Source organism: Callospermophilus lateralis, chromosome 10, assembly GCF_048772815.1.
Source record: "Callospermophilus lateralis isolate mCalLat2 chromosome 10, mCalLat2.hap1, whole genome shotgun sequence".
In the NCBI taxonomy this organism is placed as follows: Eukaryota; Metazoa; Chordata; class Mammalia; order Rodentia; family Sciuridae; genus Callospermophilus; species Callospermophilus lateralis.
Window position 1 is genome coordinate 52,808,970 of NC_135314.1, and position 25,514 is coordinate 52,834,483.

Consider the following 25,514-nt stretch of genomic DNA (forward strand, 5'->3'; position numbering starts at 1 on the left):
CCTTGAACTTGGAACCCTCCTACCTCAGCCTTCAAGCAGCTGGGATCAAAGGCCAAACAGTACCATGCCTGGCTAGGGTAGGATTTTTTTTTTTTTTTTTTTTTTTTGGTGATGGTGATGGGGGTACTGGGGATTGAACTCAGGGGCATTGGACCACTGAGTCACATCCTCTGACCTATTTTGTGTTTCCCAGCCCTATTTTGTGTTTTATTTATAGACAGGTCTCACTGAGTTGTTTAGTACCTCGCTTTTGCTGAGACTGGCTTTGAACTCTCCATTCTTCTGCCTCAGCCTCCAGAGCTGCTGGAATTACAGGTGTATACCATCTGGACACAATACCTTTATTTTATTTACTTATTTTTATGTGGTGCTGAGGATTGAACCAGGGTCTCTCACATACTAGGTCACAACCTCAGCCCAAGGGTAGGATTTTTTAACAACCCCAGGCTCATTCTCACTTCAGACTTTTCATGTGAGTTGGGCCATTCTCCGCTGAAATGTCTTCTCTCTTCCTCTACATGAACCTAAATGCTACCCCAGTCTGTAGACATCTTCTATTTCACAGTCCTACTGGACCCCAATCCTCCCTACCCAGACTCTTACTGAACTGAACCAATGCTGATCAAGGGTCTACTCTGAGCCAGCCATTGTTTTTAGGAGTTCCTCACTGCTTTAGCTCATTTAAACATAGAAAGGAAAACCTGGGAAGCAGTTTTTTGGGTTTTTTTTCATGATGAATTTTATGGTTTCTGAATTATATCTCGATTATAAAAATTTTAAGTGAGTACTTATGGAGGAAAGTTAACATTTCCACTTAAACATTTTCCCATTATAGTTACATTCCATTCCTAGACATGCGATCAAATGGCATCTGCTATAAGATCACACTTAAGTGATGATATCCTACCCCATAGCTCAGGTCTCACTATAGTTTTTTTTTTTTCTTTCTTGCATTGTATCTTTCAGGAAAATTACTAGTAATAGTTGGGAGACAGGTTAGCCCCATTTTAAAGTTGATACATCCAGCATCTGACTCTCCAGGCTTTGTGCTCTTTCCCCCATAACTCAAGGTGTTTTCTCTTTAGCACATTTTTTTTTTTACACTGTACATTTCTTGACAACCTCCACAAATTTTATGAAAATTCTAGCATACATGATTTGAATTTTCTGCACTTTTTGGAAGAACTGCAAGAATTTTATTTCCAGAGTAAGGTAAATCTTTTGTTATAGTTTGTGGAAGGTTGAACATTGAAAACTATCCACATCAGCTATACTGGATAGTTTAGATAAAGTTTATCAAAACCTTATTTCATTATAAACATTCTACTGTTATATTACTGGATTTCCACAAGTATGAGATAATGCTATGTAATAATGGTAACAATAATAACAATGACAATCAGATTTTTAAAAAAGAAAATGTCTGAATGTTTGGAGTTGGAGGCTAAAAACATACAGGATTCATAACAAAGCAAGATATATTTATATTCATTTACTTGAAACTGTAGAGGAGGAATATCTTGCAACTTCCAGAGACAAAGAGTTAGTAAGGGAATTTGATTGCATAGTGTCTGTTACCACTAATAAAAGCATAAAAATAAAAACAATAAATAAAAACAATTGACATCCTCTTTGGTGTTTTATTCAGTGAATATAAATTTTTATTTGAAATTTCATATCAATGGATGATCCTGACTTTGCTTTTCTCCATGAAGGTATGAGATATTTCACCTTGAAATACTAGCATTGTTAAATATCCTTAACTTGCATGCACCATCTGATAGAGGACCAGGACTTGAGGTCACTCCCTCACTTTTGTCCTTTCTCAGCAACAAACAGCCAGACTAGACGATGCCCAACCACTTTAAAAGAGTTTAAGGACACAAGTCCTTAAGGGGTGGGGGAGGGTTAAGGTGGGGGATCTTAGGTAGCTGCTAGTCAGCCAGGAAAGGGAGCAGGGAAAAGACAACAAAGGGCAACAGAAAATCACAGAGAGCCTTATCTGACAGATAAGCACGTGGAAGATGGGGGTTTGGAATGTTAATTACATTTCCTCAAAGGGAAAAAAAATTTGTTTCAAGATCAGGTCACCTTATCAGGTGGCCTCAACTATAACCCAAACTATCACAACCTCCAATCACTGTGGCAACTAAAACCGGAAGACCTTCACAACAAAAGCTTGCTGAAGGCTGTTCAAAGGTAATAAACAGATTAAGGGAGCAGTAAATTGAGGCAAAAAGAGGGGAATTCAGTTTCCTTAAAATCACCAGTTCTGCAAGCATCTTGAATTCTTGCATCTTCTTTTGGAGGCAACCCATGCAGTTCCCATTTCACCATTCAAAAGTCAGGAAGCAGACTTGGGCAGGACTCACTGAAACTTCCCTGAGACCCCCAATAAAACTGGGGCGGGCAGGAGGGCTGCACCATCCTCCTGACAGGGCCCATTCTACCTCATAACCAAGGAAAAGCAGACGGTCTATTGTCTGAATTTCAAGGCAACCAAGGTGCAGCGATGTTCTGACTTATAAGATTTTTAAATACGTATTTGAGAATGGAGAGAGATTTTATACAGGGGTGGGTGTAAATGGAACTGCTGCAGGGCTCTTGGATGGCACATGCCCATAATCCCAGCTCCTGGGAGGCTGAGATAGGAAGATCTGCAAATTTGACCTCAGTCTGAGCTACTTAGCAAGACCCCATCTAAAAATAAAATCTAAGGGTGGAGATGTAGTTGAGTAGTAGAGCTCTTAATTAACATGCACCAAGCCCAGGGTTCAATCTCCAATACTACAGAGGAAACAAACAAAAACCTGTGGTGGCAAATCCCAAGTATTTGCCCTTATTTCAGAGCGGAATGTGGGAAAAGGCAAGAGCCTGCAGCCCCAGAATAGATTTGCATTTTAAAGCACTGCCCCAGGTCCTGTAGGGTTCCACCTACAAAGTCTGTTGTTATCTGTAACTCTCTGTTGGTCCAGGTTTAACTTAGAAGCTATTTGTAAACTCTCTCTCATTGGTCTTGGTCTGTAACGGACAGAAGGCGAAATGTGAATGTTTGCAAAGACTTTTAAAAGTGACAAGAATCCTGTCGTATTTGTCATGCATTCAGCAATCCTGTAACAATAATGGCAGTAAACGTGAAGTTAAATCTACAATCCTATCACCTCAGCATGTTTCTTGTTTCTACCTTCCTTTCCATTTTCTTATGCCTTAAACATATGCAAATCCCTCTGTCAGTCTAGGTTCAAGTGCTGCTTGTATACCTCCTGAAAACAATTTTGCATTTTCCTTTTATTTTTCTCCCCTTTTTGCTTATTTCTGAGGCTGTGAAATACATATGTTTACAATATGCCTTAGTGGCTACCTCATATTCCATCCTGGTTATTCACTTTAAGTAACTATTCACCATAAATATTTTGGAGTCAAAGCTAACACTTTCGACCTTGCACTGCAGGGCCTGGAAGTCGGTCAAGGTTAGGCGGAGCGCTCCGGGCGACAAGGGCTGGGTCCGGTGACCCAGACGAGGGCGCCCAGTAGAAAGCCAGTGCGCCAATCGCTCGGCTTCCCCGGGCACCTGCCGTCTTGGCGCCTTTTCTCTGAGACCTCGCCCCACCCCGCGCACCCAAGCGGAGGGCCGGGGCCGGGTGCGCGCGCACATCACCCCAGGCGGTTTCTTTAGAGTACCTCGTTAGGTGTACGTGAGGCAGGAAGTGACGCAAATCCTAGGGGGTCGAGTGGGGCGGGCCCATGCTATAAGCCGCCGGTTGCGGGTGGCCAACCTCTCAGAGGGCGTCTGGATCGCGAGTAGCGGCTGGGCGGTAGTGGACAGAGGAGGAGGCGCCTGAGTGAGTGACGCGCGGCGGCTGTTAGAACTTCAGAGACCCTCTTGTTCTTTCCTCAGCCTGGGAGGCGGGTTGGAGCGGTGTCCGGGCCGACCCCACCTCGGTGCTGTCCAGCAGCTGCGGGGAGGTGCGGAGGTTGCAGCGCTTCGGTGGGGCGGTCGGGATGCTGCGGGAGCCGCGAGCTGGTGGGCCGGGGGCTGCGGCCGCGCCGAGAGCGGGCTGCAGGTGCAGAGGGGTGGGGCCGCTCTGCAGAGAAGAACGTCCTTTTTCTCCTGCGTTTTGCGCCTGCCTTGGTCGCGGAGAGGCGAATGGTTTTTCTTTAGGGCTTAGGGCAAGAATAAAAATACCCCATCATCGCTCTGCCCTCTCTCCATTCTGCTTCCGGCTCCTCGGGCCGGGTCGATCCCTGTTCCTCACTAGCTGGCTCTTAAAAGCTGCATGCCCTCCTAGCCAGGCTCAGGGGCAGCCACGCTGCAGCAGCACTGCTGAGCTTGGAGCACGTGGCTGCTCCAGGAAGTAACCCCCAGCAGTGGCTGTCGGGGTTCTTGGGTGACCTTGGGCTTATAACCCTTCTCTTCTGCAAGGCCTGGTCTCACTGCTAAAAGGGACAACGCTGACCCCGATTCGGTTACGAGAGTGTCATGGGCATTTAGGTGGCAGTTTCTGAGAACCGTACCTTTGAGCTCCGGTACCACCTGATCTTTTGCCAGGCTCTGCCTGTTGGCCTTGTGTGTGGACTCTCAAATTTTCCCAAGGCGGAATCCAAGAGAACGTCCCAGGTGTTCACATTAAGAGTACTTGCTGGCAGTCTTTCCTACAAGATGGGAGACCGTAGGAAAAAGACTTGTGTGTAAACTCTGGGAATTAGCAGTGTGATCAAAGGGCTTTTGAGACCTATTGTGTTCATTGTTTCTGCTGGACAGCTCTCTACAATGGTTGTGTGGAGAGAGGGTCTGTAAGAAAATGATATTTAGTGACACCTCTTTTCACTTAACACTTTCTCCCTGCCCACTGATTGCAGTGACCTTGACTTATGGAGAGGACTGCATTATTGTGTATTTTCCCATTAAGAGGATTGAAATAGGAAATAGTTGTCCAGTTACAGAAGTATTCGGCTACCCGACGTCTTTATTGGAGGCTTAACTACGAGTCTGTAATAGTAGGTGCTGACTCATTTGTCTCAGAGCTGGGAAATTTGACCCATTAACAAAGAAATTTAAGCTGACTTCTAGAATTTACTGTGAAAATTAAGTTTAGGCTCTCTAAAGTACTTATGGGTCCTGCATTGTCTTTATGGTTTTGGATTATAAACTCAGTGTGCTTTACATGAAGAACCCACAGTTGAAAACTTTTACATGAAGAACCCACAGTTGGATATAATATAGTACCCCGCCACCCCCTTTGGGATGCTGTTGTCATGACTGTCATGACTGTAAACCTAGCCAGTGTTAAGGATTTAGTTTGAGTAACTCAACCCTAAGGCGGTTATTTGCTTCTGATAATGTGCTTATCTATTATGGAGTAAGGTTCCTAGCTAAACCTTAGGCAAACTATGAAACCTAGTTAAAAGTGGCCTTGTGGAACTCTTCTGTGTAGGTGCCTTCTTTCTGCTGTCCCTGATGAGCAGGTCACAGTGACTCTGAGTGGTTCTGTAATTCTGACCTTCAGTTTGGGCAGTCTCTTTTCAGAAAGCTATATGGGAAGGAAGCTGCTGCTCCACTGCTCTTTCATTTCAGGCCATAAAATTAAACTCATAACTAGAAACACCTTGACCATCCCTTGTGAATTAATACGTGTGTGTGTGTGTGTATGTGTGTGTGTGTGTGTGTATAAGTACTATGAGTTTTGATCACCCTGCACAAGTTTGGTAAATTCATGTAATCCTTTTCTTTTCACCTGGTGAATGCATAGTTGTCTAAGGAAATGTTTGCATTGTCTACAACCAGGTGCTTGAGATTTTAGAACCCTTCCAGGTATATTTTACAGTTGTTCTGCTTTTATTTATTTAGATACCTGGGATTGAACCCAGGGCTTACATAACCATTGAGCCACATTTCCAGCCTTTTTTATTTTTTTATTTTTTAGTTATCGGCAGACACAACATCTTTGTTTTTTTTTTTTTTTTTGTATGTGGTGCTGAGGATCGAACCCAGGCCGCACGTATGCCAGGCGAGCGCGCTACCGCTTGAGCCACATCCCCAGCCCCATTTCCAGCCTTTTATATTTATTATTTTGAGACAGGATCTTGCTAAGTTACCTAATTCACTAAGTTGCTGAGGCTGACTTTCAACTTGAAATTCTGCCACAGTGTACCACTCACTGTGCCCAGCAGTTTTTCTGCTTTTAAAGAAACTTCCTTCTACCCACGATTTACCTAGTGATTTCAGGATAAACCAGACTAGTGATAAAGATGGGGAAAGATTCTAGTTCCAAACTTTTCATTATATTCTTTTTTCATGTCATTTGGAACCTCATATGCATGAATCATGCACCAATACTGTTAAGAAATAAAATTTTTACTCCTTATTAATTAATACATAGTCCATTATCCAGTGTTCCAGGATAGGGAAATATGTCAGAAAAAACTTCATAAAGATGGGCATTGAGCTGAGTCTGAAAGAGATGAATAGGACCTCAAGGAACAGGGAAGAATGTAGGTTAAGTGTATTCTGTCTCATTTAGGAGAAAATGCAGATTATGAACATAAGGCAGTGAAGATTTTTAGAACAGATCCTCAAAAACGGGTACAGGAACTTCCTTTTATGTGAACTCCAAAGACTTGAAACAGTGGCTGATTTTCTAAATTGAAGTGGGCTTGCTGGTATTGACAAATGGCTTGTTCCTCCTTCACAAGAGAGAGTAGTAGCTTTGTCTGTTATAATAGGTAAGAGTATATCTGAACTCTTCTACAACCTCCAGCTCTATGAAATGTTTATAGATCCTTAGTCTTGAGATACTACAATTAGTTTGAGATTTCAAGATAGTTCTTCACTGAGGTACATTCCCAGCAAGATGACTTTATTTTAAGGAAGGTTGGGATCGTAGTCTACCTAGTATCTTTTGCCTGTTTATATTCTGTCTCACAACTCAAAGACATTTCAGATCCTCCTTCTGTTTCACATAAGAATTGAACTGTTTTTTTTCCCCTCAAGCTGGGTGTGGTGATCTATACCTTAAACCCAGTTTCTCCAGAGACTGAGGCTGGAGGATCACAAGTTTGAGGCAAGGGGGCAATTTAGTGAGACCCTGTCTCAAGATAAAAAGGGCTGGGGAATATTTATAGCTCGATGGTAGAATGCTTGCCTAGCATATATGAGTACCCAAGTTCTATCCCCATTGGGAACTTCAGAGATAATACAGTTAACTAATGTGTGTAAAAATCCAGGTGATATTAGAATTGTATCTTGTAATAGATTAATCAGCATTGGTGATGACATCTTGAAATAAACCAAATGAGAATTGTTTTTGACTTTTAGATATGGCTTTTTAATAGAACTGTTTATAGACAGAATGGTGTTGATAACTGGTAGGAAAAGTTTCTCTCCCATGCCCCTTTAGAGTACATAAATTAGAGTGATTTCACTTCGGTTTTTGTTTTGTTTGCCACAGATTAAACCCAGGGGCACTTAATCATTGAACCACAACCCCAGTCCTTTTTTAAAAAAAAAAAAAAAAAAACAAAACTTTTGAGCCAGGGTCTCATTTAAGTTGCTGAGGTTGTCTTTGAACTTGTGATCCTCATCCCTCAACCTTCCAAGTAGCTGGGATTACAGGCTTGTGCTCCCATATTCAGGTGACTTATTTTATGTTACGTTATTTAAATGTGTTATGACTTAAAATTATTTCCATGACCAACGGTATAGCTCAATGGTAGAGTGTTTGCCTAGCAAGGATGTTTCATCCTGGGTTCCATCCCCAGTACTGCAATAAATAAATAAAATTATATAAACAAAATTAATTTAAAACTATAAAAATTGAGGCATGGTTGGTTCAGACAAGTTTTAAACTTATAAACTGTTTTCTCCTAGAAAAAGGATGATCAAAATTGGCTTAGGGTGGGGCCTTCTGGTTCTGGCCCAAGTGATTGTGGTTATACACTTTTGGTGCAATGGTAGTGATAAAACTTTGTACCAGAAGGGGCAAGAGATTGTACTTCTAAGAATATGATAGATTACATATGACTTTGGTCTTTAAAGCCTGGGTATAAAAAAAAAATTGATTAATAGTACTTTTTAGAAAGGAACTTTTTAGCCAGGTGTGGTGGTACTTGCCTGTAATCTCAGCAGCTCAGGAGGCTGAGGCAGGAGGATTGCAAGTTTGAAGCCAGCCTCAGCAACTTATCGAAGCTCTAAGCAACTCAGTGAGACCCTGTTTCAAAAGAGGAGGCTTTCTCTAAAGCCAGTTTACACAGTGTCTTTTATTTTGTAGGTGGCATGCTTTCTACCTTGTGGGTATTTAAATAATGTGCTATAAGTGTACTTCTGTGTTTGGAAAAGACTTAAAAGTGGATTATATGTAATAGATGTCCATTTTCAAAATCATTTTCAAGTACCTGGATGCACTCAGACCAAATTAAATCGAAAATTATGATTTCAGTAAAGGCTTTAACTTGACATGACATTTAGTTACAGAGATATTTTACTTTGATTATAAATAAAATAAAGGTATTGTGTCCAACTACAGTTAAAAAATAGATATTTTTTTAAAAGGGGCTGGGGTTATAGCTCAGCAGTAGAGTGCTTGCCTAGCACATGCGAGGCCCTTGGTTCGATCTCAGCACCAATAAAAATAAATAAAATAAAATAAGACTGTGTCCAACTACAACTTAAAAAAAGTTAATTCCAGGGGTAAGAATGTAATTTCCCTCCCTCCTGCCCTCCCTTCCTTCCTTGGGATTGAACCCAGGGATGCTTTACTATTTACCATTGAGCTATATTCCCAGTTCTTTTTTTTTTCCTAGTGAGACAGTTCTCACTAAGTTGCTGAGGGTCTTGCTATATTGCACGGCTGGCCTCAATTTTGTAATATTGCCCCAGACCATTGAGCCACTAGGATTACAGGTATATGCCACTGCTTTGGCCAAGAATACTTTAGAGTATCAGTTTGCACCCAGGTGCAGTAGCACATGCCTATAATTCTGTCCGCCCTGGAGGCTGGGACAAGAGGATTCAAAGCCAACTTGAGCAATTTAGCAAGACCCTGTCTCAACATAAAACATAAAAAAGGAGGTGAAAAATACTAGATTAAACAAAGGTGGCTGGGGCTCAAGCGGTAGTGCATGCGTGCGGCCCGGGTTCGATCCTCAGCACCACATATGAAAAAAACAAAGATGTTGTGTCAGCCGAAAAACTAAAAAAAATAAATATTAAAAATTCTCTCTCTCTCTCTCTCTCTCTCTCTTTCTCTTTCTCTCTCTCTCTTCTTAAAAAACAAAACAAAACCGAAGGTACCTCCTCCAAACGAAACAAAACAAACCTTAAGAAGGGCTTGGGATGTAGCTCAGTGGTTAAACACCCCTGATTTTAATCCCTGGTACCAAAACAAAAAACAAAAATTATCAGTTTGCAGCCTTATATAAATCACTTAGCTTCTTAGGTAATTGATGTCTTCATCTGTAAAATAGCATACCTATGTGTTTTGTGTGTGTGTGTGTTTGTGTGTGTAAGATCTAACAGATTATTAGAGCAACTGTTTTAAATGAAGAATTAGGATTCTCATGTCTATTGCAGATTCTTTGTGATTTTTGACTTAATTCTGTTTCAGTCTTCCCCTCCCCCAGATGATAGTCTGTTGTCTCCCCTACCTTATTTTTTTTTTTTTTCCCAGTACTGAAGATTAAACCCAAGGTCTTGAATGCTAGGCAAGTGCTCTACCATTGAGCTATATCCCCAGCCCTGTCCCTTTTTCTTTTTGCTGCTAAATTTGGCTACTTAAATCTGCTTAGCAGGAATGACATTCTAATTAGTTTTCCCCACATTTTAATTTTCAAATATGTCAAGCCTGCAGGTAAAGTTGAAATAATAGTACAGTGATACTCTTTCTATCCCCTTTAACTAGATTTACTGTTAGCTATTTGCCACATAGGGGTGATACACACACACACATGCGTATTGAAAGTGAGTTACAGACAAGATACTTCATCCTTAATTACTTGGCATTAATCTAAGAACAAAAATATAACATCATTATCACACTCCCCAAATCTGGCATTGATAGAGTAGCATTAGCTAGTAAGTAGTCCATATTCAAATTTTTTGTTTCTGTCCTGTCTTTCAAGCTAATTCCACTGCTACCCTGCTTTAATTCAGGAATTTGATATATAATAATCTATTCTGATGATGAAAAGCCCTCACTAATTTGATATAGTATTATCTATCTCATTATATTAATTCTTTATTCTAATATTAGGTTCTTCCCTGTGGCAACTCACAATGATGGATCAAGCCAGATCAGCAATCTCTAACTTGGTAAGATATTTTTAATTATATTTTTGTCTGCAAGTATGTGAAGTATAAAAGCCTGACTTTCACCCAGCAAGCATGAAATAATATCCTCAACTATACTTATGTGATCTTTTACATTTGAACTAGGTCTTGAGGCATATACAGATCCCATAAAGGAAGGGTATATCTAGGCTTTTGTATGGGGGGGGGTGGTACTGAGAATTGAACCCAGGGATACTCTACGACTGAGCCTTAATCCTTTTTTAATTTTTTATTTTGAGATAGTATCTCACTAAATTGCCAGGCTGGCCTCTAACTTGAAATTGTATGTACCTCAGCGTCCTGAGTAGCTGGGATTACATGTATATGTCATCACACATAGGGTAGATTCATATAGGCTGTAGATTCACTTGTGGGTTTTTTGTTTGTTTGTTTGTTTGTTTGTTTGGTACTGGGGATTGAACTCAGGGTCACTCGACCACTGAGCCACATCCCAGGCCTATTTTGTATTTTAGAGACAGGGTCTGACTGAATTGTTTAGCACCTCGCCTTTGCTGAGACTGGATTTGAACTCACAATTCTCCTACCTCAGCCTCCCCAAGTCACTGGGATTACAGGTGTGCACCACCATGCCCAGCTAGATTGTTTTTGTTTTTTTAATATTTGTTAGTTGTCAGTGTACCTTTATTTTATTTATATGTGGTGCTGAGATTCCAATACAGTGTCTCACACATGCTAGGCAAGCTCTCTACCACTGAGCTACAACTCCAGCCCTAGATTCAGGGTTGTTTTTTTTTTTTTTAATCTAGCTTCAGGTATTTTATTATAGCAACAGAAAATGCCCACTGGTATGATCCACCCTTCCCCTGGGAGCACTCCCAAATACCAAGATATGTTCCAATGTTTGTGTGAAGACAGGAATACATTCAGTTCTGATTAAGGTTAATTATGGAAAATATTGTAGAAGCTTCAGGATGTTTGGGTATGTTTGGTTATGTAGGTTCATGTTGACAACTAAAAAAAAATATTTTAAAAAAAATGTATAGAGGGGGCTGGGGATGTGGCTCAAGTGGTAGTGCGCTCGCCTGGCATGTGTGCGGCCCGGGGTTCGATCCTCAGCACCACATACAAACAAAGATGTTATGTCCGCCAAGTACTAAAAAAAAATAAATATTAAAAAAATTCTCTCTCTCTCCCTCTCTCTCTCACTCTTTCTTTAAAAAAAAAAAAAAAATGTATAGAGGAGCTGGGCACAACTTGGAAGGCTGAGGCGGGAGGATCGCAAATTCAAAGCCAGCCTCAGTAACAGTGAGGTGCTAAGCAACTCAAGTGAGACCCTCTCTCTAAATAAAATACAAAATAGGGCTGGGGAGTTGGTGTAGAGGTTGAGTGCCCCTGAGTTCAATCCCTGGTACCAAAAAAAAAAAGTATAGAGGAGATATACAAACAGAAATCCTGAATGAAAAAGCTTAATGAAGAAGACCAGTATGTGATCTAGCCCTCATCTGCCATTGACAGAACTGGGCAGAGGGAAGGTTGTTAATTTGAAAGAGGAACTTCTTTTCCTTTAATAATGTATATCAGGTAGGTTAGGCCTGGTGGTACACACCTGATATCCCAGTTTGAGAGGCTGAGGCAGGAAGATCACAAGTTCAAAAACAGCTTTAGCAACTTAGCTGAGACCCTGTCTCAATTAAAAAAAAAAAGGGACTGGCGTTTTCACTCAATAATTAAGCTCCCCTGTGTTCAGTCAATCCCTGGTGTTCAATACAACAGTAACAACAAAAACTCTGTATCAGGTGATAGTAATGGTCCAAGTATGGTACTTGTGCATGTGCATGTTCATGGTGGCATACACCTATACTCTCAGCTTCTCAGGAGGCTGAAGTGTAGGAGATTTTCAAGTTGAGGGCCAGTCTAGGCAACTTAGTGAGACCCTATCTTAAAATAAAACAGGCTGTGAAATGTAGCTCAGTTGTATAGTGCCTAGCAAGTTCTAGAACTTGGGATCTATTCCAGTACCACCACCACCACCCCCCACCAAAAAAGAAAAGAAAAACCAAGTTTGGTACTTGAGCAAGCTTTTGTAAATGTTCCTGATTCCTTTTTTTTCTCCATAATGCTTTCTTTTTTTTTTTTGTTTTTTTTTTTTTTTTGTTAAATCTCAGTTTGGTGGAGAACCATTGTCATATACCCGGTTTAGTCTGGCACGCCAAGTAGATGGAGATAACAGTCATGTCGAGATGAAACTAGCTGTAGATGAAGAAGAAAATGCTGACAGTAATATGAGGGCCAATGTTCCCAAATCAAAAAGGTTTAATGGAAGTATCTGCTATGGGACTATTGCTGTAATCATCTTTTTCTTGATTGGTAAGTGTTTCTTCTAACCAATTTTGAGAAGTCTGTTTTAGCTCAGAAGATCATTATTTTGTACCTTTTAAGTGTCACTATGCTAGACACTAGCAGTACAATGATAACTAATACTTTATACCTGCCATTGAATTTAATGTAGTAGAAGAGAGAGACACAAATAATTTTAATATCTTGTGCATATCTTATGCTAGAAACATACACCTCAGCCTGAGGTTTCAAGGAAGGCTTCTGATGAGAAAGCATACCTACCTATAGTTTGAACAAACTGTTTAAATAGTAACTATATAATAGATTCAGTGGTTTAAAATCTGTGAAACAGAAATGCATGTATACTTTAAAACTACTTAGAATTTAATTAAAATCAGTATTTTCAAGGTTTAGCTTAAAAAAATAATGATTTCTATGGGTGTAGATTATTAATAAGTTCTACAAGTTTATTGCTCAAACTTTTTTATCTTCAGGATTTATGATTGGTTATCTTGGCTATTGTAAACGAGTAGAACCAAAAACTGACTGTGGAAAATCAGGAACAGGGGTGGAGGAATCAGAAAACTCAGAAGCAGAAGAGGACTTCCATGAAACACCTTCGCGCTTGTATTGGACAGACCTTAAAGCAATGTTGTCAGAGAAATTGAATACCATAGATTTCACCAGCACTATGAAGTAAGTTTGAATTACTTCACAAGTTCATCTTCAATGTCTAAATGCATACTTACTGATTATTGGGTGGCAGTGAAAGAAAACAAGGATGAGTCTTGAGAAGAGGCTTTTTAGGGTAGGGGAGATTTCCCAATAGCTACAGAAAAAAAGGCGTCAGCAAAGAATTACTCAGCAGTAGTGGAGAAAAGTTAGAACTTTCCTGGGAATTCTCCATTGAAAATTTCATAGCTTTGATCTTTTTGCCATCCTTTTTTTTTTTTTTTTGTAGCTTATTGCTCATTATCAAGACTTTTTTCTGCTTTGATCAGTTCCATCTTAGCCTTTTGTGACAACGTGTTGAGCTCTGCTACTGTCCACAAGGGCATAGTTTCTTTCGTCTTCTACAGTCATGACTTATTTGACTGCCTGACTTGATATGTGCTCTACTATTTCTTGATTTCTGCTGGTTCTCACTCATTAATTCATAACCCAAGAGATATCCTTATAAAGTTTCTGTACCATCTTCTTCAAACATATGTCTCTGTAAAAAAACAAATCATCTTTTTACCTTTTGCTAGCTTCCTTTATTTTCAATGTAGGAATTCTTTCAGTCTTAAATTAGCAATTTTGGTATTTTTACTTCATAGGCATTATGGACAAATTAAGTGTGGTCCATGGGAGACAGGGGCGAAAAATTAGTGTGCTGAGTATCATTTGTAAGAACCATGTGAGTTCTGACAGTTTTGCTTCCAGGGGATTCAAAATGCTTCAAAGAGGTAAAAATTGAAACTACATATCTTTTTTCTTCTGATTTTTTTTTCTATCTGGTCATTTAGGAAGTTTGGGTCATAGTTCATTTAATTGTGAGGATAATTCTGAGCTCTGGGATTAAAACAATTTGCTTGGTGATTGGGATAAATGTTTTATAAATGTTTTAACAGACTTTTTTCCCTCTAGGCAATTGAATCAAAATACATATATCCCTCGTGAGGCTGGGTCTCAGAAAGATGAAAATCTTGCCTATTTTATTGAAAATCAATTCCGTGAATTTAAACTCAGCAAAGTCTGGCGTGACGAACACTATGTTAAGATTCAGGTCAAAGGCAGGTATGTCAAAAGATCATAAACTTATTTTATAGAAGTAATGACTTTCAAGTCATGCTAACCATAGCAATGACTTTAAAAGTAAAAAACAAGTTTAAGATTTAGAGCAAAATTTCCTCAAGCCAGATAATTCAAATGTATTCAAGCTATTTAATATATTTTTCCCCAAGGTTGCCTTAGCTTCATTTTAATTTAATCTTTTTTTAGCCATGCTCAAAACTCGGTGATTCTATTGAATAATAGCCTGGCATATCTGTTGGAGAATCCAGAGGGTTACGTGGCATACAGTAAAGCTACAACAGTTACTGTAAGTAAGGCAAAACATTGCATGAAATGCTACTCTGATGAATAGCTCTCCTCTTCACTCATTCTGCTCTGGTCACTTTGACCTTCTTGTTGTTTACCATTTAAACTCAAGCATGTTCCTACCTCAAACCTTTTATAAAGTTTTATAAGCCTTTTATGAAGTTTTATACAACTTGCCTTCCATGGGGTGCTGTGATGCACCCCCATCTGTATCCCAGCAACTTGGAAGGCGGAAGCAGGAGCAGCACAAGCTCCATGCCAGCCTCTGCAACATAGGGAGGTCCTAAGCAACTTGGCAAGACCTTGTCTTAAAATAAAAAGGATTGGGGATGCAAAAAAGTAGCTTCCCTCTAATTACTTTCCTCTTACTGTTTTTTTGTTGTTGTTGTTGTTGTTGTTTGTTTGTTTGTTTTGTTTTTCCCTTTCATATACTTCTAGCACCTAACACCAACTATTTATTTCCACTGAATGGAAACTAGAGATTAGTTTCATTTATGACATGTCCCACAGCCTTGGAGAGTGCCAGACACATGGTGGTATTTGCTAATGAATGCACATATCAAACTCCCCTTTGAGCTAAATATCCACCTTGGGCTGAGGGTGTGACTCAGTGTTGGTAGCGTGCTTGTCTACATGTATATACAAAGCCCTGGGTTTGATCACCATAAAAGTAAATAATAAATTGTCAGATTATTTTGCCAGTTATAAATCACATATTTGTATGTTGGCTTTATATTTAATGGATGCCTTCTGCACCAGATGAAGTTTTATGGTGGTTTTCTGCATTCCTGATTGGTCACCTGTATCATTTGGAGACGGGGAGATTGTTTTGTTATGTAACATTGAGATTTTAGTTCATCTGCAATTTTTCTATATTCAGATATTGGGTTATTAATGTTAGTTTATAGCTAGCTGTTCACCAATAGTGAATACTAATAGTTTAGAAACTTGATGACAACTTATGCAAACATCTAAAAGTTGGTTTATGCAAGTCACATTATTTTAATACATTATTTAACAATTTTTTGGAAAGATTTATTACACTCTTCAGTTAAAACTTAGGCATGTCCTTAATTGTCTGAGATTCAGGAAATCTTATGTCATTGGTGCTTCTATGATAGCCTGTATATGCCTCTGTGTTTAGTATATCCTATTATCACTTCTTTTCCCCAGAAATATCCGAAGCAATGTAAAATAGTCTTTAAATTAAAGCCATCATGTGATAAGCAAAAGCATAAATAAAGGAAGCTGGGAATCTTGGTTTTACTCCTGATAACTGACCAGTATTGACTTTCAGAACTTTACAATCTTTGGCTTTGACCCCCCACACACACTTTTTTTTCCCTCCCTTTCTTGGTTTCCTCTTTCAGATTCTATAGCTGTTCTGATACAGTTCATTAATGCTCATTAAACCTACTGTCTTTGTTCTAGGGCAAATTAGTTCATGCTAATTTTGGCACTAAAAAAGACTTTGAGGATTTAAATGTTCCTGTTAATGGATCTTTAGTGATTGTTAAAGCTGGGAAAATCACTTTTGCAGAAAAGGTGAGTATGGGTTACCAAATTCAATGGTATCTTACTAGTTAGTTAAATGCTATTTCTTGTCAATTTTCTCAAATTTCATTTATCTAAAATCATAGGATACTTCAAAACTATGGCATATTCACTTCCTAGTATTTTGTAGCCAGCCATCATTGTCTATCAGTGAAAATGAAATAATAAAAAAATGCTTAAATGAGCAGGGCATGAGCACACTCCTGTAATCCCAGTTACTCTGTAAGCTGAGAGTATCACAATTTCAGGGCTAGCCTCAGCAACTTAAGTAGTTCAGTGGTTGAGCCTCTGTGTTCAGTCTCCAGTAATAAAAGGAAAAAAGAAAAAGGAAGCTTAAGTGAAAGCAATTTAAATTATGTCTGTATAACCCGGCTTTATGTGTGTATAGAATTCAGTTATGTTTTATTTAAGAGGAAATTAAAACATGCTACACAAAGGACAAGATCGTAAAATATTTTCCATGTTTTTTATTGGTGTATTATAGTTGTATGTAAAGGTAGGATTTGTTATTATGTATGCATGTATGAATATAATAACAATATGATCTGGCCAATATAATTCTCCAATATTTCCACTTACCCTCAACTTGTCCTGCCTGGTCCCTTTCCTCAATCGATCTCCCTTTGATTTTCACAAGGAACCCACTCCCCTTTTCTTTTCCTTTTTTCCTCTCTAGCTTCTGCATGTGAGAGAAACTTCTGATCCTTGACCTTCTGAGTTTGGCTTATTTCACTTGATATGTTCTCAAGTTCCATCCATTTTTCTGAAAATTACATTTTATTTTTTATGTAACTTTGTTTACTTTTTAATGTGGTGCTGAGGATCAAACCCAGTGCCTCACCCGTGCTAGGCAAGCACTCTATCACTGAGCTACAGCTACAGCGCCTCGTTTTTCTTTATGGCTGAATAAAACTCCATTGTGTATATGTACCACATTTTCTTTATTCATCCATCTATTGATCAACACCTAGGTTGGTTCCATAATTTGGCTGTTGTGAATTGTGCTGCTATAAACATGGGTATGCATGTATCACTATAGTATGATGACTTTAATTCTTTAGGATAAATATGGAGGAATGGTATAGCTGGATCATTTGGAGGTTTCATACCTAGTCTTTTGAGGAACCTTTATACTAATTTCCATAATGGTTGTACTAATTATAGTCCAACCAACAGTATGAGAGTGTTCCCTTTTCAACACATCCTTTATTATTGTTGGTATTCTTTTTAAAATATTTTTTAGTTGTAGATGGACACAATACCTTCATTTTTATTTATTTGTTTTTATGTGGTGCTGAGGATCAAACCCAGTGCCTCACATGTGCTAGGTGAGTGAGTGCCACAGCCACATCCCTTATTGTTTGTATTCTTGAAGACTGTCATTCTGATTGGTCTGAGATAAAATCTCAGTGTAATTATGTTTTTCATTTCCCTAATTGCTAATGATGTTGAACATTTTTTTTCCATATATTTTTGGCCATTGTAAGAAGTGTCAGTTTAGTTTATTTGCCCATTTATTAATTGGGTTAGTTGGTTTTTTTGTTTGTTAAACTTGTTCTTCATGTTTTCTGGATATTAATCCTCAGAAAAGTTTCTCCTATTCTGTAGGTTCTCTCTACACATTCTTAAGTGTTTCCTATGCTTATAAAAGCTTTTTAACTTATGCCATCTCATTTATTAACTCTTGGAATTATTTTCTGACCTAGGGGTCCTATTGAGAAAGGGACTGGAAAATATTAAAAGACAGTGGTTATCTTGAATCAATTTTCAAGATTCTCTTTAATTTGTTAAGTTTCAAGGGATTTTTTTTTTTTTTTTCTAAATGTATAAGATACTTGAAACTTTTGGGAATATCAGTTTAGTCCTGTAACAATTTGTTCTTTAGCTTAAAGTCCAATGTATATTATTCTTACCTTATATGATTAGATCTTCATTTTCTGACTATGTTTTTCTGTAGGTTGCAAATGCTGAAAGCGCAGATGCAATTGGTGTCTTAATATACATGGACCAGGCTACGTTTCCCATTAAGGCAGACCTTGCAGTCTTTGGACATGTGAGTTTTTATTTCTTAATTCAATGAGTTTTTGAGTTCTCCTAATTGTTACTGGTTCCACCTACCTTAGTAGAATTAAAACTATGTACTGGACATGGTAGAGCATGTGACTAGGGAGGCTAAGGCAGGAGGATCACAAGTTTAAAGCCAGTCTTTGCAACTTAGAGGTTGGGTATATGGCTCAGTGGTTAAATGCCCTTGGGTTTAATCCCTGGTTCCAAAAAAAAAAAAAAAAAAACTAAATAGAACTATGCCTCCTTTAATAGAGTTTTAATAGGAAGCAGGGAGATAAGTACTTTATCAGTAATGTCTTGAGCTACCAGGGTGGGTGTATGCCTGGGGTTCAAGCAGAGAATGAGGCAGGAGAATTTTAAGTTCAAAGCCAGCCTGGGTAACTGGTGAGACCTTGTCTCCAAAGGGTGTGTGTGTGTGGAGAGGGGGGTGGATCTGGGGCTATAACTAAATGATAGAGTGCCCTGGGTTCAGTTCCAGTACCATAAAGAAAATAAGGTGTATATAGTGCCTTGAATTGAAATTGCTAAAAATATTTATTGCCAAAAATACTTCATCAGTAGTGCTTTGAATTGAGAATTTGGCCTATGCCATCTAAAAATAAGTGTTACGTAATATGGAGCCACTTAGACTTTAGGTTGTTGAACTAGCTTGGGCTGTGTAGCCTCATACCAATCTGAATCTTCTAGGTAACTTCTTAAGTGGCAGAGAGAGCTAATTAACTCTTTCATTTCTGTTTACTAGGCTCACCTGGGTACAGGCGACCCTTACACACCTGGATTCCCATCTTTCAATCATACCCAGTTTCCTCCATCTCAGTCATCAGGATTGCCTAATATACCTGTCCAAACAATTTCCAGAGAATGTGCAGAAAAGCTGTTAGCGTAAGTTATTATTTGAAAGCTGTCTTGTAAGGTGAGGTTTTATAAGAGAAAACTAATAAGCTTAAATTGATCTAATAAAACCTGAAAATCATTGTGTATAATTTTCCACATTTGGGAATTTGGGAAATACTTATTTAATAACTTGGTATGAATAAAATGAAAAAATCCTCTATAAAGTGATATTGATAATAGATATTAGATTTATAAACTCAGGAATTCGTGTTCAATTTGGTCAGTGAATTCATTGTGGTATTCTGGCATAACTTCTGCTTGAGTCCTTTTTATGGTAAAGCATGTTGTTACCTACGGTAACCTATTAAATTATAGGAGAAAATATGTTAGAATTCATGTTGAGCTGCAGTAACACTGTAATATCCACTAGTATTTGGATGATTTTCTTTGGTAGCACAGAATTATTCTGGTTTCCTGGTCTATGTTGAATGTCCTCAGTTCTCATAATAGTTTCCAAATGTTTTATGGTCATAATTAATTCTTTTGGATAATCCTTCCTAATACACAAGTACCTCTTAAAAGTAGAGTATAACCAGCTGTGGTAGCACTTGCCTGTAGTCCCAATACTCAGGAGCCTGAGGCTGAGGCAGGATGTTCACTTGAGCCCATAGACCAGCCTGGGCAACATAGTGAGACACCCATCTCAAAACAAGAAATATTCCAGTCTGAGAGTACACATATCATTATGTTTTTTCTGCCTAATATTGTCATACAATAGATATCTAATTTTAGACCTTTATTCAAACTTTGAAAAAATTGTGTTATAGTAAGGGGTAATAATTGTTTTTTTGTGGGGCGGTTACTGGGGATTGAACTTGGGGGACACTCAACACAGAGCCACATCCCCAGCCCTTTTTTATATTTTACAAAACCAAATCTTTACATATTTCAAAATGTTTTATTTTTTCTGTGGTGCTGAGGATTGAACCCAGTGACTCACATGTGCAGGCAAGCATTCTACCAAAAAAAGAACCCCAGTCTCCTTTTTTGTGTTTTATTTAGAGACAGGGTTTCACTAAGTTGCTTAGCACTGCCTCACTGTTGATGAGACTGGTTTGAACTCTATCCTGTACCACCCGTGGGCGTAATGTTTTGAGGCAGTTTTTTTTTTTTTAAACGAAACATTAGGGAAAGATAATTAACTCCCAGCAACACAGGAATATTCTTTTGTAATAGATGAGAATATACGTTACCTTTGGTGGAGAGAGCTGGGAAATATGAATTATATTAATGGACTTTTATGATCTTTGTTCTGAGTACATCTTGGCATGTATTTCAAATGTAAATTAGCTTTGTCTCAGGCAGATGACAGTAAGGAGACATTTAAAAATATTGTTAAACTAGGAAATAACTCATGGTTTTCAAATAACTGCCTACTGATTAGAGTAAGAGGAAAATGGTTGACCACTAGGGATTAAATTTTTTATATTTTTTTTATGTGTCCATTGAACCTAGAACCTGGACAGATTGTAGGACTGATTTTCCAATCCTTACAGAAATAACAATAACCCAGATCTTTGCCTGTTTTCTACTTCTAGAAAAATGGAAAAAGACTGTCCTCCTAGTTGGAGACCAGACTCTTCATGTAAGATGCAATTCCCAGAGAATATGACTGTGAAGCTATCTGTGAACAATGTGCTGAAAGAGATAAAAATTCTTAATATCTTTGGAGTTATTAAAGGTTTTGAAGAACCAGGTAAAGAAAGACCTTTGTTTTGTACTTTTTCCATTGATTTTTTTTTTTTTTTTTTTTTTTTTTTAATTCTCCCCTTAGGCATGTGGCCAGAGAAGTAGAGAGTGCAGGAAGGCTAGCATGGGTTGGTTTTATGAAGTGCTAAATCTTTATCTGTCCTCACCTGGACTATGGTGTTATCAGCCTTATTGGGAGGTAATAAGACCCTAGTTAAAAACTGACCATCATTACTAGACTAGGGATAAGCACGTTTTTAATTTCCGATGTTCTATGTCAGATCTGTAGTTAGGCTCTTTTATACTTAATGCATACTCTACACTTTACTGGCATGCTTATTCTAGACTTAATTATTAGAAAACAGTTTTAAAGCTCATCATAGCTGGATGCTGGGGTCACATCTGTAATCCCATCAGTTGGGATGCTGAGGCAGAAGGATCGAAACTTCAAAGCCAAACCCCAACAACTTAGCAAGACCTTGTCTCAAAAATAAAAAATAAAAAAGGGCTGGATATGTGGTTCAATGATTAAGTGCCCCTAGGTTCAATCCTTGAAACAACAACAAAAAAGGTCAGGTGCAGTATTGCTTGCCTGTGATCCCAGTTTCTCAGAAGACTTGAGTAAATTCAAGACTAGCCTCACAACTTAGAACAGGGTAGGGCATAAGCACCCCTGAGCACTATTTTTTTATAATTTTTTTAGTTGTAGATGGACACAACAAGTTTATTTATTTATTTGCTTACTTACTTATTTATTTATTATTGTAGTGCTGGGGATTGAACCCAGGACCTTATGCATGCAAGGCAAGCTCTCTACCAACTGAGCTGTGCCCAGTATTCAACCCAGTGCCTCACACATGCTAGGCAAGCAAACTGCTCTACCACTGAGCTACAACTCCAGCTCTCTGAGCGATATTTTTTTTAAAAAATAATAAACTCAATTGTGTAAAAAAGTAATTTATTTTCTTTTTCTCCCCACCCCTCCAAGATCGCTATATTGTAGTAGGGGCCCAGAGAGATTCCTGGGGTCCTGGCGCTGCAAAATCCAGTGTAGGAACAGCTCTTCTCTTGGAACTTGCCCGGACATTTTCAGATATGGTTTTAAAAGGTAAAGTACAAAGTTTGAGACCTTTGAACATTTATATACTATGTATAGTTCTAGGTGTTACTATATGCTTTGTTCAGTTTTGCCTATCTTCTTAGGATTCTCTTATGCTAATTTTTAAACATAAGGTAGATTGTCTTTTCTTTTGACTTTGAAATGACTCTAAAGAAGGGTCTTAATGAATCATCGAGGTTTTTTTAAATATTTATTTTTTAGTTGTAGATGGACACAATACCTTTATTTATTTTTATGTGATGCTAAGGATCAAATCCAGGGTCTCTGATGTGCTAGGCAAGCACTCTACTCCTGAGCCACAATCCTAGCCCAAATCATCAGGATTTTTGGATATTGGAAAAGTATTTTAGCCTTGTTTTTTTTTTTCCTTCTCCAATTTGACATATCCAGAATGACATGCCAAATTTAATAGTGGCATATATGAAGGTGCTAAAGCCAAACAAAATGATAATATTATTCTGTTTATTTTCAAGTTTTTCTATGGTACTTGCCACTCTTCCAACCCACCTACACACATAATGCAAACCCATATTATGCTTGAACCTTTCAGTTATATGGTAAATTGGTTAACTTTTATACAAAATACATTGATACAGAAAAGTAATTATCTTGCGTAATTACTGGGATGGAGAGCAGTGTCATATGTAGTTCCAAAAGGAGCTTCTGTAAATGAGATTTCTCTAGAAACTTCCCATAACTTAAATTTCTGAGTTTTTGTTCTATTTCATAAGTATATTTCCATGTTCACATGGGTGTGGTGGTACATGCCTATCTTCTCAGCTGCTTGGAAGACTGAGGTGAGAGGATTGCTTGAGCCCACAAGTGTGAAGTCAGCTTGGGCAATGTAGTGAATGAATGAACAAACAAAAACCCTTTAAATAACTTTGCTGCTAAGCAAATTGTTCTCAAAGAAGATAGATATCACAGGGCATGGTGACTCATGCCCATAATCCAAGCCATTTGGAGATTGGCACCAAAGGATTGCAAATTCAAAATTCTTGTTTTGAGGGCTGGGTATGCAGCTCAATGGTAGAGAGTGCCCCTGGATTCAACCCCTAGTACTCCCCACCTACCAAAAAAAATATATAAATTATAGAAGATGCACATCACACTTGGACTACAATTTCCAAATATTTTTTGATTCAGGAGTTAAGGTACTCCAAGAGCCAGGTCATTGGTGCACCCTTGTAATCTTCAGTGATTTGGGAAACTGAGGCAGGAGGAGCTCAAGTTCAAGGCCAGTCTCAGCAATTTAGTGAAGCCCTAAGCAACTCAACAAGATCCTATCTCAAAATAAAAAGGGTTGGGAGTGTTAGGCTTGTGTCTATAATCCCAACAGCTCTGGAGTTTGAAACAGGAGGATTGGGAGTTCAAAGCCAGCCTCAGCAATGGTGAGGTGCTAAGCAACCTAGACCCTGTCTCTAAATAAAATACAAAATAGGCCTGGGGATGTGGCTCAGTGGTCAAGTGCCCCTCCTGGTACCCTCCCCACCCCACCCCCCAGCAACAACAACAACAACAAAAAACAAAGGGACTCAACAAAAGGAGTAGCTATTGTGTACTTGAAATCTTATTGGTAGAGATCTCATTCTACCCTTTGTAGATCACTACTTAAAAATTTTATTCCTATTCTTTTAGCACTCTTTACCTGGGGTCTCAATAGGAAAATCAATATTGTAAAATCTTCTATTTTGAATTAGAAGCTTTATTATGTCAGTTACTTGCCTGTACTCCTTTCCCAACATTAAACTAATTTTTTTGTTCTCTTTCAGGTGGGTTTAAACCCAGCAGAAGCATCATTTTTGCCAGTTGGAGTGCTGGAGACTTTGGAGCAGTTGGTGCCACTGAATGGCTTGAGGTATTCTTTATCATTTGTACTCAGAACAGCCACCTGAACTTGTATTGACTTTTGCTGTCCTGTAGAAATTGCTCTTTTAGGTTTATTTATACCATTTTAGAATCCAGATGTAAAAATGAATCCTTAATAAGAGCTAATGTAATAGATTAATTCATACTCATTAATATTTTCTCTTTTAGGGATACCTTTCTTCTTTGCATTTAAAGGCTTTTACTTATATTAATCTGGATAAAGTTGTTCTTGGTAAGTATCCTTTTCACTAGTAATTTTATGAATTCAGGTAAACTCTCAAACAACATAAGAAAAGTTCATAAAGGATAAAGGAGGAGGCTGGGGATGTGGCTCAGGCAATAGCGCGTTCGCCTGGCATGCATGTGGCCCGGGTTCGATCCTCAGCACCACGTACAAACAAAGATGTTGTGTCCCCCGAAAACTAGAAAATAAATATTAAAAAAAAAAACCAAACCCTCTCTCTCTTTAAAAAAAAAAAAAAAAAAGGATAAAGGAGGCAGTTGTGATATATATATATAATCAGCTCTAAATAATCCATGAGGTTACTGAATGGACACAGATTGATTTGTCTAGAGCAGTGGGTCTCAGTGTGGTCCCCTGATCAATTACATCAGGACTATTAGGAATGCACACTTCAAGGCCCCACCCTAGATCTTTTGAGTCAGAAACTAGAACAGTTTTTAGTTTTAGAACCACTAATCTGGACCATATTTTAGACCAGAAGGAACTTACCCATACCATGTAGAGCAGAACTTCTAATTCATATCCTGCTGGATTGTGGCAGCACTGATAGAAATACTAGATAATCGAATTCATGAAAGAGTTTGCATGTTACTTAAAGTTTATATGTAGTTAATGAATGGACTAAAAATAATAAAATGTCTACTTTGGAAAGAAAAAGAAAGGCGATATAATTAAACTAAAATCTTATATCAGTCATTATTTCTGTGTTTTACTTCTGTAGCAGAATGTATTTAGTATAGTACATTTACTTTAACTAGCAGGTGACTGCCAGGCCTAACTTGGGGGAATCAAAAAGATAAAAAAAAAATATCAAAGTACAGATTATAGGAGAGATTATGCGTGGGATATATATGGGAAATCATTGTACCTCCTCTTAATTTTGCTGTGAACCTGAAATTACTCTTTTAAAAAAAGTCTCAAAAAATTACAAAGGTATGTAAAGTCAAGGACTAAGAGCCTGAGTTGAGGCAATTAAGAGTTCTCAAAGATCTTGGCTCCTCAACTACTATTTTTTGTATACTTTGTTACTATTTGTTACATAGCGCCACAGCTATAGGTAGGTTACTCTCTTCCTGTTCTTATTTTTTTTAGTTGTAGAAATCTCAATGTGAAATGTACTTAATAGAAAAGGGGCAATGTTAAAATAATTTCTTTGCAGGTACCAGCAACTTCAAGGTTTCTGCCAGCCCTCTCTTATACAGGCTTATTGAGAAAACAATGCAAGACGTGAGTGTATAACTAATTACAAAAATGTATAACTTTTTTGTCATGTTTATATAAGATGAAAAATATTTAGGCCATTATCAGTAACCAAAGATAAGAATTTAGGATAAATTTTATAATAGCATTATTTAAGTCATGCTCTTGGTTTA

General features: G+C 38.2%; 1 protein-coding gene across 2 annotated transcripts in view; it reads left to right on the top strand.

The window, feature by feature from the left end:
* The first annotated feature begins 3,763 nt into the window (after positions 1-3,763).
* The window catches only part of Tfrc (transferrin receptor), a 31,469-nt gene continuing 9,718 nt past the window's right edge, over positions 3,764-25,514 (top strand). The window contains exons 1-14 of one of the 2 annotated variants that reach the window (XM_076868749.1): positions 3,764-3,842; positions 10,248-10,306; positions 12,451-12,652; positions 13,117-13,318; positions 14,252-14,401; positions 14,606-14,705; positions 16,136-16,249; positions 18,216-18,311; positions 19,068-19,207; positions 20,758-20,915; positions 21,897-22,016; positions 23,801-23,886; positions 24,066-24,129; positions 25,301-25,368. In XM_076868749.1, the coding sequence (XP_076724864.1) occupies positions 10,271-10,306; positions 12,451-12,652; positions 13,117-13,318; positions 14,252-14,401; positions 14,606-14,705; positions 16,136-16,249; positions 18,216-18,311; positions 19,068-19,207; positions 20,758-20,915; positions 21,897-22,016; positions 23,801-23,886; positions 24,066-24,129; positions 25,301-25,368 (1,536 nt within the window). In that variant the 5' untranslated portion in view covers positions 3,764-3,842; positions 10,248-10,270. Of the gene's footprint in view, positions 3,843-3,863; positions 3,967-10,247; positions 10,307-12,450; positions 12,653-13,116; positions 13,319-14,251; positions 14,402-14,605; positions 14,706-16,135; positions 16,250-18,215; positions 18,312-19,067; positions 19,208-20,757; positions 20,916-21,896; positions 22,017-23,800; positions 23,887-24,065; positions 24,130-25,300; positions 25,369-25,514 lie in introns of those variants that run through there. The other variant, XM_076868750.1, reaches the window with a different exon arrangement.